The following is a 19843-nucleotide window of genomic DNA, read 5'->3' as shown; positions in this document are numbered from 1 at the left end:
TACTGTAATTTTCTTTGTTCTTTGGTTGTAGGAATTTAAATTTTAAAATTTATTTCATGGGATACATGCACTACTGGCAAGATTAGCATTTGATGTCCATTCATTATGGCCTTGAGAAGGTGATGATGAACTGTCTTCTTGAACCACTGAGTTTGGGTATTCCCAAAGCATAGTTACAAAAGGAGTTCAAGGATTTTGGACAGTGAAGAAATGGTGATTAGTTCCTGGTCTGGATGATGTGTGGCTAGTAGAAGAACTTGCAGGTGGTGCTGTTCCCATGTGTTTGTGTTTTAATAACCAGCAAGATCATTGGTGAAGGAAAGCATTCTCCCTCATGCTGCTCCTTCCCCCAACACTATCACCTGACCCACAATCAGAAGAAACTAGGATAGAAATGTCAATTATTAGAGTACATAAGTTTAAGGTAAAAGGCATTTAAAGGAGATGCGAGAAGCAGGTTTTTTGCAGAGGGATGGTGACCATCCATCAAGATGCCAAAAGCCAGTACCAGACCAAGCTAGAGTCCCAGGCTAGCCACAAGTGCTGACAAGTGGGATTAGGTAGGTAGGTAGGTCAGGGCATTTCATGCATCGGTGCAGACTTAGTGGGCCGAAGGGCCTCTTCTGCACTGTAGTATTCTGTGATTCTTATTCTGTGAACAGGCCCACAGCAGACACCATCACCCTGGCCCTGCACTTAACCTTGGAACACCGAGATAACAAAGACACCTATACTCCTATTTATTCACTACAGCTCTGCCTTCATCACCATTATTCCTACAAAACTCGTTTCCAAACTCTGTGACCTGGGGCTCGGCTCCTCCCTCTGCAATTGGATCCTGAACTTGCTAACCCACAGACCACAAATCAGTAAGGAGAGGCAATGACACCTCTTCCACAATCATCCTCAACACCTGTGCCCCACAAGGCTGTACCCTCAGCTCCCTATTATACTCTTGTGGCCAACTCGGTTTTCAAATTTGTTGATGACACCACTGTAATGGGTCGGATCTCAAACGATGAGACAGAGTACTGGAGTGAAATAGAGAGTCTGGTGAACTGGTGCAACAACGATAATCTCTCCCTCGATGTCAACAAAATGAAGGAGATAATCATTAACTTTAGAAAGCATAGTGGAGAACATGCCCCTGTCTACATCAATGGGGATGAATTAGAAATGGTCAACAGCTTCAATTTTTTAGGTGTTCAGATCACCAACAATCTGTCCTGGTCCCCTCCATGCAGACACTATAGTTAAGAAAAACCACCAACGCCTCTACTTTCCCAGAAGACTAAGGAAATCTGGCAACTTTTACAGATGCACCATAGAAAGCGTTCTTTTTGGTCGTATAACAACTTGAGCTCCTGCTCTGCCCAAAATTGCAAGAAACTACAAAAAGTCATGAATGAAGCCCAGCCCATTACACAAACCAGCCTCCCACCCCTTGAATCTACACTTCCCAATGCTTCGGCAAAGCAACCAACATAATTAAGGACCCCACGCACCCTGGACGTACATTCTTCCTCCTCCTTTCGTCGGGAAAAAGACACAAAAGTCTGAGGTCACATACCAACCAACTCAAGAACAGCTTCTTCTCTGCTGCTGTCAGACTTTTGAATGGACCTACCTTGCATTAACTTGATCTTTCTCTATACCCTGGCTATGACTGCACTCTCTCATTTCTTTCTCTATGAATGGTATACCTTGTCTGTATAGTGTGCAGGAAACAATATTTTTCAATGTATACTAATACATGTGACGATAATATATCAAATCAAATCAATTGCCTGAAATGTGCTGCCAGAGGAGGTGATAGAAGCAAATACAATGGCAAAATTAAAATGGCATCTTGTCAGATACATCAATAGGCAGGGAATAGAGGGATACAGATCACATAGAAGTAAGAAGCCTTTAGTTTAGAAAGGTGTCATGTGTCAGTGCAGGCTTGGTGGGCCGAAGTTCCTGTGCTGTATTGTTCTTCGTTATTGTGAAGTTGATTTTTGTCTGTTGGTATAAATTGTTGAGAACTTTAAGGCACTCGTTAAAACCACCTCTTTGACCAAGCTTTTGGTTAACCGACCTAATTCTCCTCATGTGGCTTGGTGTCATACTTTGTATTATGATACACTTTTTGAAGTACTTTGGAAGTTTCATTACATTAGAGGTAAATTGTTGTTGTGATTCATATGATCAAGAATAAATGGATTTGTTAAAAGCATTTGTTTCTTGGTTTTTCAAAGCAGTGGTCGACTGCATGGATTAAGGAATGCAGTAGGTATAGTGTAAATGGATTTCCAGTAGTTGTTGCAGTGCCTCAGTTTGTCACAAAAAATCAGTCTTATCATATAAGAGGTATAATGTTCACAGGCATTGTTCAAATACAAGCAGAATTGTGAATTCTAATAATTAATACAGCTTTTAATCTCAATTCTTTAGTAAGAAAAAGTTGAGACAGTGTAGTATAATAAAACCAACATTTTTATTTGATTTATTATTGTCACATATTTTAACATACAGTGAAAAGTATTGTTTCTTGCACACTATAGAGACAAAACATGCCATAATGTAGGAAAGGAGAGAGTGCAGAATGTAGTGTTACAGTTATAGCTAGGGTGTAGAGAAACATCAGCTTAATGCAAGAGAAGTCCATTCAAAAGTCTGACAGCAGCATGGAAGAAGCTGTTCTTGAGACATAAGAACATAAGAAATAGGAGCAGGAGTAGGCCATCTAGCCCTTCGAGCCTGCCCCGCCATTCAATAAGATCATGGCTGATCTGTCGTGGCTCAGTTCCACATTCCCGCCCTCTCCCCATAACCCTTAATCCCCTCTCTTATCAAAAACCCATCAACCTGCGTCATAAAAATATTTAGCGAGGTAGCCTCCACCACTTCAACGGGCAGAGAATCCCAGAGATTCACCACCCTTTGAGTGAAGAAGTTCTTCCTCAACTCCGTTCTAAACCGCCCCCCCTTTATCTTGAGGCTGTGCCCCCTAGTCCTACTGTCCTTTCTGAGCGGGAAGAGTCTCTCCACCTCTATCCTATCCATCCCATTCATCATCTTATACTTCTCAATGAGATCTCCCCTCATTCTTCTAAACTCTAACGAGTACAAGCCTAGTTTATTCAGCCTCTCCTCATAGCTCAACCCCCTCAACTCCGGCATCAGCCTAGTAAACCTCCTCTGCACTCCCTCCAAGGCCAAAATATCCTTGCGTAAGTACGACGCCCAAAACTGCACACAGTACTCCAGCTGCGGCCTCACCAATGCCCTATACAGCCGCAGCAAGACCTCCCTACTTTTATATTCAATTCCCCTCGCTATGAAGGCCAGGATCCCATTCGCCTTCCTGATCACCTGCTGCACCTGCAAGCTGGGTTTTTGCGACTCATGCACAAGGACCCCAAGGTCCCTCTGCACCGTCGCCTGCTGCAGTTTTTCGCCACGTAAGTGATAATCCTTCCTACCATTATTCCTACCAAAGTGGACCACCTCGCACTTGCCAACATTAAATTCCATTTGCCATTTCCTGGCCCATTCGCCCAGCCTATCTAGATCCTTCTGTAGACTCTCCACACCCTCTGCACAATTTGCCTTTCCTCCAATCTTGGTGTCATCAGCAAATTTCAACACCCTACACTCGGTTCCCTCCTCCAGATCATCTATATAAATGGTAAATAGCTGAGGCCCCAGCACCGACCCCTGAGGCACTCCACTAGTCACCATCCGCCAATCCGAATAGCACCCATTGACCCCCACTCTCTGCCTCCTATTTGACAACCAATCCTCTATCCACGCTAACACCCTACCCCCAACTCCATGTCCCCTGACCTTCTGCAATAACCTCCTGTGAGGTACCTTGTCAAACGCCTTCTGAAAATCCAGAAAGACCACATCCACTGGCTCTCCTCTATCCACCGCCCTAGACACATCCTCATAGAACTCCAGTAAATTTGTCAGACTGTATTGTCAATCATGCTGTATTGTCCGACAATGTTCAGTGCTATCAGCAAGTCCAGCCATCTTCGTGTCATCCGCAAACTTGCTGATCACACCAGTTACTCCTCCTTCCAAATCATTTATAGATATCACAAATAGCAGAGGTCCCAGTACAGAGCCCTGTGGAACACCACTAGTCATGATGTGGATGTGCTGGCGTTGGACTGGGGTAAACACAGTAAAAAGTCTGACAACACCAGGTTTTAGTCCAACCGATTTATTTGATAGTAAACTCACAAGCTTTCGAGGGGACTCCCTCTTCGTCAGGTGAATGGAGAGTTCTGGCCTCGGACAGAGCAAGGCCGGTTAGTTTAACGTCTGTTGTAGGTAAAATGTTAGAATCCGTCATCAAGGAGGAAATAGCGAGGCATCTTGAGAGGAATTGCTTGATAGAGCAGACGCAGCACGGTTTCGTTAAAGGGAAGTCGTGTCTGACAAATTTACTGGAGTTCTATGAGGATGTGTCTAGGGCGGTGGATAGAGGAGAGCCGGTGGATGTGGTCTTTCTTGATTTTCAGAAGGCGTTTGACAAGGTACCTCGCAAGAGGTTATTGCAGAAGGTCAGGGGACATGGAGTTGGGGTTAGGGTGTTAGCGTGGATAGAGGATTGGTTGTCAAATAGGAGGCAGAGAGTGGGGGTCAATGGGTGCTATTCGGATTGGCGGATGGTGACTAGTGGAGTGCCCCAGGGGTCGGTGCTGGGGCCTCAGCTATTTACCATTTATATAGATGATCTGGAGGAGGGAACCGAGTGCAGGGTGTCGAAATTTGCTGATGACACCAAGATTGGTGGAACGACAAATTGTGCGGAGGGTGTGGAGAGTCTGCGGAAGGATCTAGATAGGCTGGGCGAATGGGCCAGGAAATGGCAAATGGAATTTAATGTTGGCAAGTGTGATGTGGTCCACTTTGGTAGGAATAATGGTAGGAAGGATTATTACATACGTGGCGAAAAACTGCAGCAGGCGACGGTGCAGAGGGACCTCGGGGTCCTTGTGCATGAGTCGTAAAAACCCAGCCTGCAGGTGCAGCAGGTGGTCAGGAAGGCGAATGGGATGCTGGCCTTCATAGCGAGGGGGATTGAATATAAAAGTAGGGAGGTCTTGCTGCGGCTGTATAGGGCATTGGTGAGGCCGCAGCTGGAGTACTGTGTGCAGTTTTGGGCGCCGTACTTACGCAAGGATATTTTGGCCTTGGAGGGAGTGCAGAGGAGGTTTACTAGGCTGATGCCGGAGTTGAGGGGGTTGAGCTATGAGGAGAGGCTGAATAAATTAGGCTTGTACTCGTTAGAGTTTAGAAGAATGAGGGGAGATCTCATTGAGACGTATAAGATGATGAATGGGATGGATAGGATAGAGGTGGAGAGACTCTTCCCGCTCAGAAAGGATAGTAGGACTAGGGGGCACAGCCTCAAGATAAAAGGGTTTAGAACGGAGTTGAGGAGGAATTTCTTCACTCAAAGGGTGGTGAATCTCTGGAATTCTCTGCCCGTTGAAGTGGTGGAGGCTACCTCGCTAAATATTTTTAAGACGCAGGTTGATGGGTTTTTGGTAAGAGAGGGGATTAAGGGCTATGGGGAGAGGGCGGGAATGTGGAACTGAGCCACGACAGATCAGCCATGATCTTATTGAATGGCGGGGCAGGCTCGAAGGGCTAGATGGCCTACTCCTGCTCCTATTTCTTATGTTCTTATGTTTTTATATATATCTGTGCTTTATATGCTCTGTCTGAGGCCAGAACTCTCCATTCACCTGACAAAGAGGGAGTCCCCTCGAAAGCTTGTGAGTTTACTATCAAATAAATCGGTTGGACTAAAACCTGGTGTTGTCAGACTTTTTACTGTGAACACCACTAGTCACAGACCTCCAGCTAGAAAAAGACCCTTCCACTGCTATCCTCTCTCCTGTGACCAAGCCAGTTCTCAACCCATCTAGCCACCTGTCCTCGTATCCCATGAGCCTTAACCTTTTTCACCAACCTGCCATGAGGGACTTTGTCAAACGCCTTACTGAAATCCATATAGACGACATCCACGGCCCTTCCTTCGTCAACCGTTTTTCTCACCTCCTCAAAAAAATACAAAGAACAAAAACAGCCCGGGAAACAGGCCCTTCGGCCCAACGAGCCCACGCTGCCATTTTAACATTACCAGTCCCCACTCCACCCATGACCCTTATCTCTGCTTATGGCATTCCACATTGAGGGAAAAATAATTTAGGAACAATTTATTACCTCCAATCAGCCTAATAGCACAACTTTGGGGTGTGGGAGGAAACCGGAGCACCCAGAGAAAACCCATGCAGGCACGGGGAGAATGCACAAACTCCCACAGACACTGGCCCAAATCCATGTGTCTGCACTGCCAACAGTGATAGTCACTGAGCTGTCTTGTTGCCCAGCATCTGGTCCAGTTTAAGCGTACACTAATGACATGAAGCACTAGGCTACTCTCGAACATCCAAGAACAGCCCTTGTACGACCCATCACGTGTATGCCCCTGGTTGGACAACAAGGCGGACCAACTTAAAACCTGTGAATTAAAAGAGAAAAACCTTATCATTCCACATCCTTATACATTACCAGGGACGTCCAAATGTTAATGAACCTTATTTAAAACAATCTCCTATATCCACCCATCTCCAACCCACTCATGTGTCTGTCTTTGTAACCCAAACAACTCCAGCATGCCTGCCTCCACCACCTTGCTTGGCAGAGCATTCCATACCTCCATTACCCTCTGTGTGAAAAACCTCCCTCTAATATCTGTGTTATACCTCTTCCCCACTCACCCTAAGCCCATGGCCCCTTGTACTGTGCGTTTCTAACATAATAGCTTACCACTGTTTACTCTATCTATACCCTTCATAATCTTATATACCTCTATTAGAACCCCCCTCAGTCGCCGTCTTTCAAGGGAAAACAGCCCCAATTTGCTCAATCTTTCCTCATAACCCGGTCCTTCCATACCAGGCAACATCCTGGTAAACCTCCTCTGCACTCTCCCCAGAGTCTCCACGTCCTTCCGGTAGTAAGGTGACCAGAACTGGACGCAGTACTCTAAATGCGGCCTAACCAACGTTCTGTACAACTGCAACATTAGACTCCAGCTCTTGTATTCTATACCCCTTCCTATTAAGGCTAACATACCACAGGCTTTCTTCACAACCTTCTCCACTTGTACTGCCACCTTCAAAGACTTGTGCATTTGCACCCCCAGGTCGTGCTGCATTTCTATACTCTTTATAGGCTTACCCTTTATCATATAACTCCCCCCTACATTATTTCGGCCAAAATGCATCACCTCACATTTATCTGGATTAAACTCCATTTGCCATATATCTGCCCAGTATACCAGCCTATCAATATCCCGTTGTATTGCCAGACACTGCTCCTCACTGCCCGCCAATCCAGCCATCTTAGTGTCATCTGCAAATTTGCTGATCACACCACTTACTCCCTCTTCCAAGTCATTTATATATACCACAAAAGAGAAGAGGTCCCAGTACTGAGTCCTGCAGCACACCACTAGTCATGATGTGGGTATGCCGGCGTTGGACTGGCGTAAACACAGTAAAAAGTCTGACAACACCAGGTTTTAGTCCAACCTATTTATTTGATAATATACTCACAAGCTTTCGGGGTTAGCCCCTTCGTCAGGTGAATGGAGAGTTCTGGCCTCAGACAGAGCATATAAAGCACAGACAGTTTAGAGATTACTGATTAGAATGCGAATCCTTACACCTAACCTGCTGTTCAAGACCTGAAGTGGCTGATAATGTGAGTGGAAGGAGCACTGATCACAGTTTAAAGAGGTGTGTATTGTCTCCAGACAGTACAGTAAGTGAGGTTTTGCAAACCCAGGCAAGTCACGGGAGTTACAGATAGTGCGACATGAACCCAAGATCCCTGTTGAGACTGTCCTCATGTGTGCGGAACTTGGTTATCAGTCTCTGTTCAGCGACTCTGCGCTGTCGTGTGTCGTGAAGGCCGCCTTGGAGAATGCTTACCCGAAGGTCAGAGGCTGAATGCCCGTGACCACTGAAGTGTTCGCCAACAGGAAGGGAACAGTCTTGCCTGGTGACTGTCGAGCGATGTTCATTCATCCGTTGTCGTAGCGTCTGCATGCTCTCCCCAATGTACCATGCTTCGGGACATCCTTTCTTGCAACGTATCAGGTAGACATTACTGTACTGTCTGGAGACAATACACATCTCTTTAAACTGTGATCAGTGCTCCTTCCACTCACATTATCAGCCACTTCAGGTCTTGAACAGCAGGTTAGGTGTAAGGATTCGCATTCTAATCGGTAATCTCTAAACTGTCTGTGCTTTATATGCTCTGTCTGAGGCCAGAACTCTCCATTCACCTGACGAAGGGGCTAACCCCGAAAGCTTGTGAGTATATTATCAAATAAATAGGTTGGACTAAAACCTGGCACACCACTAGTGACAGACCTCCAGCTAGAAAAGGACCCTTCCACTGCTACTCTCTGTCTCCTCTTAGCAAGCCAGTTCTCAACCCATCTAGATACCTGGCCTTATATCCCATGAGCCTTTATCTTTTCAACCAACCTACCATGAGGGACTTTGTCAAACGCCTTACTGAAATCCATATAGACGACATCAACGGCTCGTCCTTCGTCAACTGTTTTTGTCACCTCCTCAAAAAATTCTACCAGATTCGTATGGCAAGACTTCCCCTTTACAAAGCCATGCTGCGTATCCCTAATCAGATCGCAACGCTCTAAGTGCTCATACATCCTATCCCTAAGAATCCTCTCCATCAACTTGCCTACCACTGACGTCAAACTCACCGGCCTATAGTTACCAGGGTTATCCCTCCTATCCTTTTTAAACAACAGTACCACGTTCGCTATCCTCCAGTCCTCTGGGACCTCACCTGTGTCCAAAGAAGAGACAAAGATTTGCGTCAGAGGCCCAGCAAATTCATCTCTCGCCTCCCTAAGCAGCCTAGGATAAATGCCATCGGGCCCTGGAGATTGATCAGTCTTAATGCTACCTAAAAGCCCTAACACTCCTTCCCTCGTAATGGATAGTTCCTTCAACTGGTCTATAGCTCCCTCGAAGACTGTGCCAGACATCAAGCCCCTCTCCTTCGTGAGTACTGATGCAAAGTATTCATTCAGGATCTCCCCCATTCCCTCAGACTCTAAGCACAATTCCCCTCCTCTGTCCCTGAGAGGACCGATTTTTCCCCTAGCCACACTTTTGCTCCTAACATAGGAGTAAAACGCCTTTGGATTTTCCTTAATCCTACCTGCCAAAGCCATTTCATGCCCCCTTTTTGCCCTCCTAACTCCCCTTTTGAGGTCCCTCCTACTCTCTCTGTACTCCTCCACCGCTCTCTCTGTTCCCAGTTGCTTAGACCTAACATACGCCTCTCGTTTCTTCCTGACCAAGTCCTCAATATCTCTAGTAATCCACGGCTCTCTAATCCTACCTTTCCCATCCTTCCTCTTAACCGGCACATGTCTTTCCTGCACCCATTTCAGTTTTCCCTTGAAAGACTCCCACGTGCCTAACGTGGACTTGCCCTCCAACAGCCTATCCCAGTCTGTATCCCTAAGCTCCTGCCTAATCCGGCTGTATCTAGCCTTCCCCCAATTTAGCACCCTCCCCTTAGGACAGCACTCATCCTTTTCCATTCGTATCCTAAAGTAGACAGAGTTGTGGTCACTATTAGCCACATGTTCACCTACTGCAACCTCAACCACCTGACCCGGCTCATTGTCCTGAACTAAATCCAGTATAGCCGTCTCTCTAGTCGGGCTACCTACATACTGCTCCAAGGACCCTTCCAATACACATCTTACAAATTCCTCCCCGTCCGAATCCCCAGCTCTAGGTACCTTCCAATCCACCCCAGGGAGATTAAAATCTCCCACTACAAATACCCTGTTGTTCTTACACTTATCCAAATTGTCTCTACATATACCCTCTTCCACTGCCCACGGGCTGAGGGGCGGTCTGTAGTACACCCCTAGCATAGTAATCGCTCCCTTCCTATTCCTCAACTCCGCCCACAGAGACTCAATTCCTAACCCCTCTATATTATCCTCCCTCTGCACCACTGTGATGTGCTCCCTAACTAACAGTGCCACTCCCCCTCCTCTCTTCGACCCAAATTTGTAAGGCACGACCTCCCTCTTACAAAACCATGCTGTCTGTCACTAATGAGATTGTTCCGTTCTAAATGTGCATACATCCTACCTCTAAGAATCTCTCCAATAACTTCCCTACCACGGACGTCAAGCTCACCAGCCTATAATTGCCCAGGTTATCCCTGCTACTCTTTTTAAATAACAGTACCACATTCACTATCTTCCAATCCTCTGGGACCTCACCTGTGTCCAAAGAGACAAAGATTTCCGTCAGAGGCCCAGCAATTTCATCGCTTGTCTCCCTGAGCAGTCGAGGATAAATGCCGCTAGATCTACCTACTTGAGCCCCCTCAGGGTCCAAGGAGCCAGGTCAGGGTGAGAGTGCACATGGCTTGAAGGGAGGCTGAGTGGGATGGGGGGGCGTTCTGGTGGGGAAGGGGGCCTGAGTTGGGGGTCTGAGGGGGAAAGGAAGCTGTGTGAGGGATCTGAGGGGGCAGTCTGCCTGAGTGGTGGGGGTGGGGGGGAGGTCTGACGGGGAAGGGGACCTGAGGTGGTGGTGGGGGGGTGGAAAGAGGGCCTGAGTGTGGGCTCTGAGGGAGATGGGAGGGGAATGATAGGAAAGGGGGTCACTGTGTGGGGTTTGGGTTGGATAAATCCCGTGTCTGGTTGGGGGATGATTGTCTCTCATTTCTGAGGTGGTGTTCCCTCGACCCTTGGGGTCCAACATACCGAGTTCTCCCTTGCTTGTGATCCCACTGCAGATCCTGCTGGGGAGGCAGATTCAATTTGAAGTAGATTATTTAAATATTTATTTGCTCTCCTCCCCTGCCATGGGTGGGAACCTGATTGGAGCTGGTGGGACATGCCAGGAGCTTCGCACCTGTTTCTTTTTTGCCTGATGCTCAATTCTCCGGGCCATCGCAATACTCGCCTGGAGAATTCCCCTGCACCCCCCAATCGCCAGTAACATTAATTAGCAATATTTAATTCATTAATGTAATTACTTTACCAATGTTCTTAATGGGCTTAAGCAATTCTCCAGTATCTGCTCAAAGTTTTTGTAAGAATGTGATAAAGGTTAAAATCTATGGGTATGATCTTACTGCCATGCCCAGTGATCAGCATGTCAGGATGGGTAAATTGCGTGCAATGTGAAAAGTCTGATTCGCGCTTGGCCTGAAACGGTTTGCTTTCGTCCTAGCCCTATTATTACTGGTGAGAGTTGCTTTCTGTTGGGCTTGGTCCACATCGAATAGATGTAATTGCCTGCCTGGGTGAACAGGGCATCCGTCACCTCAAGGATGCACTTGTGCATGGAGGACTGTGCAGTACCACCGAGGTCTTTGCTGGAGGTCTGGAAGGACTCAGTGGCTTTGAGGTTGAGGGCCACTGTGACCTTCACTGCCACCAGGAGCTAGTGTCCTCCTGTCCTATGAGATGCCAGGTCCGCGAGGATCTGGCATAGGTGCGGTACTGTCTCCTTACAGAGATGCAGTCTGCGGTGGTACATGGCGTCTGTCAGCCCATCGAAGCATATAAGGGTCCTGTACATCCTGGGTCTCAGTCTTCCCCCATTCCCTGGCCCTCCTGCTGGCTGATGAACAGCCATGTCCTGGCCCCCGACCGACAGCCCTCTGGCCCACGCTGGCCTCACACTGGGGGGATATCTCCCTCCTCCTCCTCAACAGTTGGAAGAATGACGCCATCTCTACTGCCCCTATATTTATGCTTGGGGGCTTGATGGGCAAGGTGACAGAGTGAAAAACAGTAACGCTATACATTCTGGGCCCTTCACTTCTTCCCTTCCCAGCAACCAATGTCCCATGAGTTTGGACGCTGGCAACCTGACAGTATGGGTTGCCTAACATTGACACATCCTCACCACGGTGGGCACAGAGAGCATATGGATGACTGTACAGGAGTGCCCATTGGGAACTTTTGAAGCAGAGACATGGGTGCACTACCCTGGATGTATCATGCAATAGCTTCCAGGAATGGAGATAGTGGCGAGGCACCCTTATGACTATAAAGAGATGGGTTCCCATCGAAGGCAGTACTGCAGGGTCCAGACGGTGCGAGGAGCCCTGTTAACACCTGCAGGGCTCCTTTGGGGCAACAACTGCCTGATCTGGTTCCTGTTACAGTTAGTGAGACCTGGATGGAATGTCGGCAATAAACCAGACCGCTGGCAGGAAAACCAGTGATATTCGTGGAGTTGGTAGTCAACCTCGTGTAAAGCCACTCAGGGAATGCATGCAATATGAGCCCTGACCTGAGGATCCCAGAGTGGCACAAACACCTCAAATGCCTGCAGCCATGCACGCACCCCACCCCATGCCACAACATGGCAGTGGCTGAGAAGCTCCCTGCACTCCAGGAGTTGGTGTTCAGTGTTACTCACCTCCTCGCTCTTCATTACTGCTGTGCCTGCACCAGACTTTTATAGAGGCTCTGTGATTTGCGTTGGTGTGACATCACACCGGAGAGGCGGGAAACATCAGAGAGGGGGAAACGGCTTTCCCAAACTTGCTAATAATTACTGAAATCCATTCAAATACATGCTAATAAGTTTCCTGCCCATTTTGGGCATGAAGCATTTCGCACCAGGAGAAAGTAACTGAAAGATACCAAACCACTCAACACCAGGCACGAATCTGATGTCTAGCATTGCACATTGTTTTCCAGCCTTGCAACGCTAATCAATGGGCTCAGTGCGCTGGTAAGATTGCACCCAGTAAATTGAGATCATTTAGAACTCAGCAAAGGAAGGCCAAGAAACTGATAAAAGAATAGAATATGAAAGTAAACTAGTGAGAAACATAAAAACATACATTTCACAGGCTGCAGAATGGTTGTTCTCTCAAGATAATCCAGCGCTCAGAAGAAATCTGGAGGTTTGGCTCACCTCATCAAACTGGTGAGATAGGGCCTGTAAAAGCTGGCAACTGGGAATCCTGAATTGCCCCATCTTTGATAGGCAATGCAAGAGCCCCCAACCCCCCCCCTCCCTGCCAAACACACGCACACGCAGACTGCACCCCCCCCGCCTCACAAACATAGGGAACCTTCCCACGTGCACAAGGGGATCCTCCCAACCAGTGAAGGGAAGCCCCTCCTGCTACATCACCAGTGGGGAATATCGAAAAATGAGATCTCGCCAGTAAGGTTCTCATTTTCAGAGTCTTGTGATATTTTGTGTCTATATCACTGGTTGCATTTGCAGCGAATTCAGGTGCAGTTGATCTGTCTCTTTTCATGGAGAAAGATAATGAACAATCTCCCAGGAACACTAGAGAACTAAAGAACTAGCAGGAATGAGGAACTGAAAGAAATTAACATTAGTTAAAAAAAAGCACCGGAGAAATTAATGGGACTGAAAGTTGATAAATCTGCCAGGCCTGATTATCTATATTCTATAATGTTGAAGGAAGTGGCTATAAATGCATTGGTTGTCATCTTCCAAAAGTCTGTTGATTATGGAATGGTTCCTGCAGATTGGAAGAGGGCAAGTGTAACCTCACTATTTAAGAAAAGAGGGAAAGAAAAAATGAGGAACTACAGTTGTGATGACACTGTGCCTTTAAGAAATATACTTTAATCATGTTTCTTTGCAGGATATTTTATTGGCTCCGTATTGTCTGTAGGCATCCGGTATTGTTACTGATGCAGTATAATTGATATCATGTTGATTTTAATCCAAATTAATGCAGTATTCTGGTTTTAATGGTCCTTTGGGGTTGCTGAGTGAAGCTTGATTGTGGGTGATTGACAGGCCATATCATGTGGCTAGGGACAGATAAGCTTCACAGAGAAGTCCAGTTTTTAGTTTCACTTTTCAGAAGCTGCTTGAAGCTGAGACAAACAACAGGATTGTCCTAACTTGTTGGAATTGAATGTATTGGTTATAACCAAATGTAATTCTAGCACTTGGACAGCAGATTTGTTGCCACTCAGCAGTAAATATTAAACCTTGAGTGCAGAAAGTTTTTCCTCCTTTCTGTTTTGGACATAATTATGTAAACTGTTAATCAGTAGTGTACTATTTATGTAATGACTTGCTGCTTTTCAACAGGAAGGGTACCTGTGTCCATCAGATAGCACAGTGTCTCGTCATGGTGGTTCAGAGGTATGTTCCAACTAAATGATTCCTCACACAAAGTTGAATATTATGAAACACCTCCCTATATTGTATGAAATGTGTAAAACATCAGAAAAGGGAGACTAATGATGTGTGAATATAATCAAACAAAATATATACCATTATCAGTGGGCTTGTCCCCAATCCAAAATAGATGGGGCAGGGAGTTTTAAAAGATACTGAGGCCCTGTGCCATGCCCAAAGATTGATTGTCTCCTGCCACTTTGCATGTTTGCAAACATAGAACATTACAGCACAGTACAGGCTCTTCAACCCTCGATGTTGCGCCAACCTGTGAAACCAATCTAAAGCCCAGCTAAACTACACCATTCCAGTATCATCCATATGTTTATCCAATGACTATTTAAATGCCCTTAAGGTTGGCGAGTCCATTACTGTTGCAGGCAGTGCATTCCACACCCTTACTATTCTGTGTAAACCTACCTCTGACATCTGTCCTATATCTATCACCCCTCAATTTAAAGCTACGTCCCCTCGTGCTAGCCATCTCCATCCGCGGAAAAAACTGTCCACCCTATCTAATCCTCTGATGATCTTACATGCCACTATTAAGTCACCTCTTAACCTTCTCTCTAACGAAAACAGCCTCAAATCCCTCAGCCTTTCCTCATAAAACTTTCCCACCATACCAGGCAACATCCTGGTAAATCTCCTCTGCATCCTTTCCAATGCTTCCACATCCTTTCTAACGTGGCGACCAGAACAGGACGCACACTCCAAATGTGGCCGCCCCAGAGTTTTGTACAGCTACAACATGACCTCATGGCTCCTAAACTCAATCCCTCTACCAATAAAAGCTAACACGCCATACGCCTTCTTAACAATCCTAGCAACCTGTGTGCCAACTTTCAGGGATCTATGCACATGGACACCGAGATCTCTCTGCTAAACCACACTACCAAATATCTTACCATCAACCCAGTACTCTGTATTCCTGTTACTCCTTCCAAAGACAATCACTTCACACTTTGCGTTAAACTCCATTTGCCACCTCTCAGCCCAGCTCTGCAGCTTATCTATGTCCCTTTGTAACCTGCAACATCCTTCCGCACTGTCCGCAACTCCACCGACTTGTGTCATCCGCAAATTTACTAACCCATCCTTCTACGCCCTCAACCAGGTCATTTATAAAAATGACAAACAGCAGTGGCCCCAAAATACATCCTTGCAGTACACCGCTAGTAACTGAACTCCAGGATAAACATTTCCCATCAACCTTTTGTCTTCTTACAGCTAGCCAATTTCTGATCCAAACCACGAACTCACCCTCAACCCATGCCTCTGTATTTTCTGCAATAGCTTACCATGAGGAATTTTATCAAACAGCAAATCCATATACATCACATCAACTGCTTTATCCTCATCCACCTCTTTGATCACGTTCTCAAAGAACTCAATAAGGTTTGTGAGGCACAAGCTTCACAAAACCGTGTTGACTATCCCTAATCAAATCAAATAATTCCTTTCTAACTATCCCTAATCAAATTATTCCTGTATTGTAAATTAAACATGGCTTTTCTGCTTTGTTATCATTCAACACTGTATTGCTACAATTGCTAAATGGGCCCAGCTTTAGTTGATTCTTATCAAGTAGCACTGCTACACCATTATCAAATTTCTCTGATATACTGGATGTATGGAAAACATGCTGAGATCCGATTTAATTAATATTTCAAAACTTCAATTTCATCACCACTTTCATCCTGAGAATTTTAACTACTTTAATGACTTTTTTTATTCTGGTTTTGCAAGTGTGTTTCAACTAGAATGCTACATCTCATCTTCAGCCCTTCACAAAACTCAAACTTTGTTTTGTTTTACAGAATACACTAAACCTCCCATTGTTCTCCAGTTTATTTTTTCCTGTTGCTTAGATTGCTTTTTCATCTTCCTTCCCATTTCTATTGCTCTTTATTATTAAGCTGAGGAACTGCTTGTTTACCTTACCTTTTCTGTGGGTAACCATTCACCTTTTGTATTCAGTACTGTTTTGAGTGTTCAGTGTTCGCTGGCATTTTTGAAGTACTGAGGTTTACTTTAGTTCGTCCTTATACATTTAGAGCGTACCTTTTTAAAGTTGCCCTTGGCTTTTGCTGTAGGATCACTTTTAATTTACAGTGCTATGATAGTACAGTCTGAGACGAGTGTGGGTTTAGTGCTGTCAATAACTAGCAGATCCAAATTATACTGCTAACAGCTGCTCCCAGATTTTGATGTTGGGGGAGATTAAGGAGAGCACCCCCTTTCTCTTTCTGGACTGATTTGGCAATTTTGGAACGTAGCTTTTCACCAGATTTACTGGGTAAGAAGCCCTAACAATAATCTAAATCAGATTGCTAATTTGACCGCCAAATTATAGTGTTACTTTTGCATTGATACATATTTAAATTCACATGCCATTCTCGCACACAGACCAGTGGTTTCAAACATACTTTGATTGTAAGCTTAATAGTAATTCTTATAAAAATCAAAGATTCATTTGATAGTTGCATTCCTGACATTGTCTGTAAAAATGCTTAATGTAATAAGAAATGTCATATAAAAATCATCACTTATAATCTCGTCCAAATGTAATCCTGAAATGTTTCTTTTGTTGCTTTCAGTTGATGTATACTCCAAGATCAAGAGACAGATTTACGGCCCCATCGTTCATGCAGAGGGAACGCTTTAGCCGCTTCCAACCCACCTACCCCTACATGCAACATGAGATTGACCTTCCTCCCACCATTTCACTGTCAGATGGAGAGGAACCTCCTCCATATCAGGGGCTGTGCACATTGCAACTTCGAGATCCAGAACAACAATTGGAACTCAACCGTGAGTCTGTTAGGGCTCCACCTAACAGAACTATCTTTGATAGTGACTTGATTGATGTCGCTATGTATAATGGAGGACCACGCCCACCAAGTAGTAATTCGGGCATAAGTGCAACAAATTATAGCAGCAACGGAAGGATGGAAGGACCACCACCCACTTACAGTGAGGTCATGGGTCACTATCCAGGATCAGCCTTTTTCCATCATCAGCACAACATGCATCCTTCAACACATGGGGGCAGTGGATACAATTTTCAGCAGAATAGTGAAGACAGTACAATTGTCCCATTCAGAGGGAAGGACACAAACACAGGAAAAATTGTTTGACTGCCTCATTGGATGTGTGAACTGAAGCAGGTGTGCCATCATTGGACTGCACTCCTGTGGCACAATGTTATTCAGTGGGATCTGCTACAGTTTAGTAATACCAAACAAAAAGTTGTTAGTTTCCTTTAAGGGAGTGCATGATATCTTGATTCTAACGGTATAACTTCCACTTTGGCAAACTAGCAGCTTTTGGCAAAAGTTTTTTATCTGAATTATTTAATTTTAAAGATCTTTAACACAGAATTTCTGCTGTTGGCTTGTAGATTTTTTGTAGTAACTGAATTGCCCAAGATGGATGCTTAAGGTGTTTAATGATAACTGTACATTTTTGGCCAGTTTTGTGATATTTTCAAACAAAAAATTGAAATTCCTTTTGAGTGCCAAGATAAAAAGGTGGAAGAAAAATGCAATGATTTAACTTGTTTGTGGAAAAATTGAAATGTTGCACTATTTTCTTGTTTGAAAAAAGGGGGATTGCTTTATGGGAAAACTTAAACTATCTTGTCTTCACACATGGAGTAGAATTTCTAAGGATGCAGAGGACTAGTTAGTGTTTTCAGTATATGGAGGTTGTTTTTGAAAAAAAGATTTCTGGTTCCAGCCTAATGCCTATTTACACAGGAAATGGAAAATACAGGGACACAAACTGTTAACTGTTGTTGCAATAACTATTAGGTGAGAATTTCCATCTTGAAGTCTACAAGATGGAAGGTGGTTTAAAGCTCAATTACTCCAAGTCTGCAGCTATTTAGAATAAATGCATAATTTCAACTGCTCAAAGATATCAGCCTTTTTGCACATGCTTAATCTTAGTCTCATGAAATTAGTTAAATGGCATTATGTAAAGTGAAGTTTGCAAGATATCACAATAAGCTCCTCATTAGAGTACTCGCATAACGGTTTTGACATTTGCAAATGTGCAGTAAATGTTTCGTTCAACTTATTGCCTGCGGGCCAAAAAACTTGAATGTTTAGAACTTGGAAAGTTTATGTTCAATTCCAGAAGTGAAATATAGGTTATAGATTAGTTCTAAATCAGTTTTGATGCAGTGACTAAGATTCAGACACACAGATCTATTATTCTGAGATTTTTTTTCTCAATGTTCACACCTTAAAGGTTTTCTAAACAAATTGGAGCTGTTTACTGTCTGTTGCTTTTAGAAATTTTCAAACACTTACCCAACACATTTTGGTCAAAAACTGAGGTTCAGCATGTGCAAGATATTTCAACAAAAGCAAAGGTCCTTTCATGTGAATTTTGACTACTGTTTTCAGTCTGTTCATTTAATTGTTTTGATGTCTATCTGTAGAAATTAGAATCAAATATTGCCGGAGATACACGTACAGGCACTGAGAATCTCCCAGAAGTGACAAATAATCTGTGCTGACTGCATTCCTCATTACAAATTGTTAACTTGTGTTTCATTCCTCATGTTTCCAAACTACCTTTTTGAAGTTACCTGTAAACTGAATACTTGAAACTATATTGACTTTTAGTTGATTTTTCTTAGTCCTCAGCGGTTGTAGTTAAAAATACCAAACGGCTCTGGTTTACCAAATTTCTGCATTATTTTTCACCTTTTTTTGCCTTTGTGTGTTTTTACTGTCTGTGCAGAACGGGCAGTGTAACTTTTTGCATCAAAACACCCTTGAGACTTCTGTTTTCAGAAAATTGTAAGAAAAGCATGCAATTGAGTTCCAAGGTGTAGGCCGGGATTTTCCCGAAACAAGATAAAGTGCCCAACGGATGGAAAAACAGGAGTATTTCTCACCTGTTTTTTGGGTGTACTTACAAAAACGAACCTCCAACACTGAGCAACACAGAGTGTCACAGCATTGTTCACTCTGAAAAGCAGGGGACGGGCCTCATCCCGCCTGAAAGGCTGAGAGCCTAGCACTGAGTGGGTCACTGTGCACGCGCCCATCTGTCCGTGCTGAGATTGCATAATTGCATATTGGCCACCTGATCGCTGGCCTTCCCCACAACCCCCATGATCACTGGCCTTCCTACTCCACCCCGCTCCCCCCCACCCCCCCCCAACCCCAATGACCAGGCCCCGATCATCGTCCCTCCCCCATCAACCCCGTACGGGCCCCCTATATGCCCTGCCCCCCTTGGTATTCCTGGCAGTGCCAAAGTGACTGGTGGGTAGTGTTGATTTGCTAGCCTGGCACTGCCCAAGGGGCACTCACCTTGCCCGTGACTACTGGTGCGGGGAGGGGGGCACACTGGCCTGTGTCCCCAACAGTGAGGTGAGGACGCCTGTTCTCCGTTAGTGGAGAGCAGTTGTAAACCCTGCTGGTGGAAACCACTCCCGGCGTGGAGGAGACGCTAGTGGGCTTGGAGAATCCCGGCGATAATGTTTCGCAGTGAGCAGAATGCACTTAGTAAGTAATGCTTATATATTTCACTGCTTCGTG

At 45.0% G+C, this 19843-nt stretch overlaps 1 protein-coding gene across 6 annotated transcripts in view; it reads left to right on the top strand.

The window, feature by feature from the left end:
* ldlrad4a (low density lipoprotein receptor class A domain containing 4a) overlaps window positions 1-19417 on the top strand; it is a 363373-nt gene extending 343956 nt beyond the window's left edge. For all 6 annotated transcript variants that reach the window (XM_080194694.1, XM_080194692.1, XM_080194693.1 and 3 more), the window contains 2 exons: window positions 14193-14246; window positions 16883-19417. In XM_080194694.1, the coding sequence (XP_080050820.1) occupies window positions 14193-14246; window positions 16883-17422 (594 nt within the window). In that variant the 3' untranslated portion in view covers window positions 17423-19417. The remainder of the gene's footprint in view (window positions 1-14192; window positions 14247-16882) is intronic.
* The last annotated feature ends 426 nt before the right edge of the window (window positions 19418-19843 follow it).

Source organism: Carcharhinus amblyrhynchos, chromosome 8, assembly GCF_965287045.1.
Source record: "Carcharhinus amblyrhynchos chromosome 8, sCarAmb.v2.hapA, whole genome shotgun sequence".
Classification (NCBI taxonomy): Eukaryota; Metazoa; Chordata; class Chondrichthyes; order Carcharhiniformes; family Carcharhinidae; genus Carcharhinus; species Carcharhinus amblyrhynchos.
The sequence above is the reverse complement of the archived record's forward strand: the minus strand, read 5'-3'. Positions and strand labels throughout refer to the sequence as shown.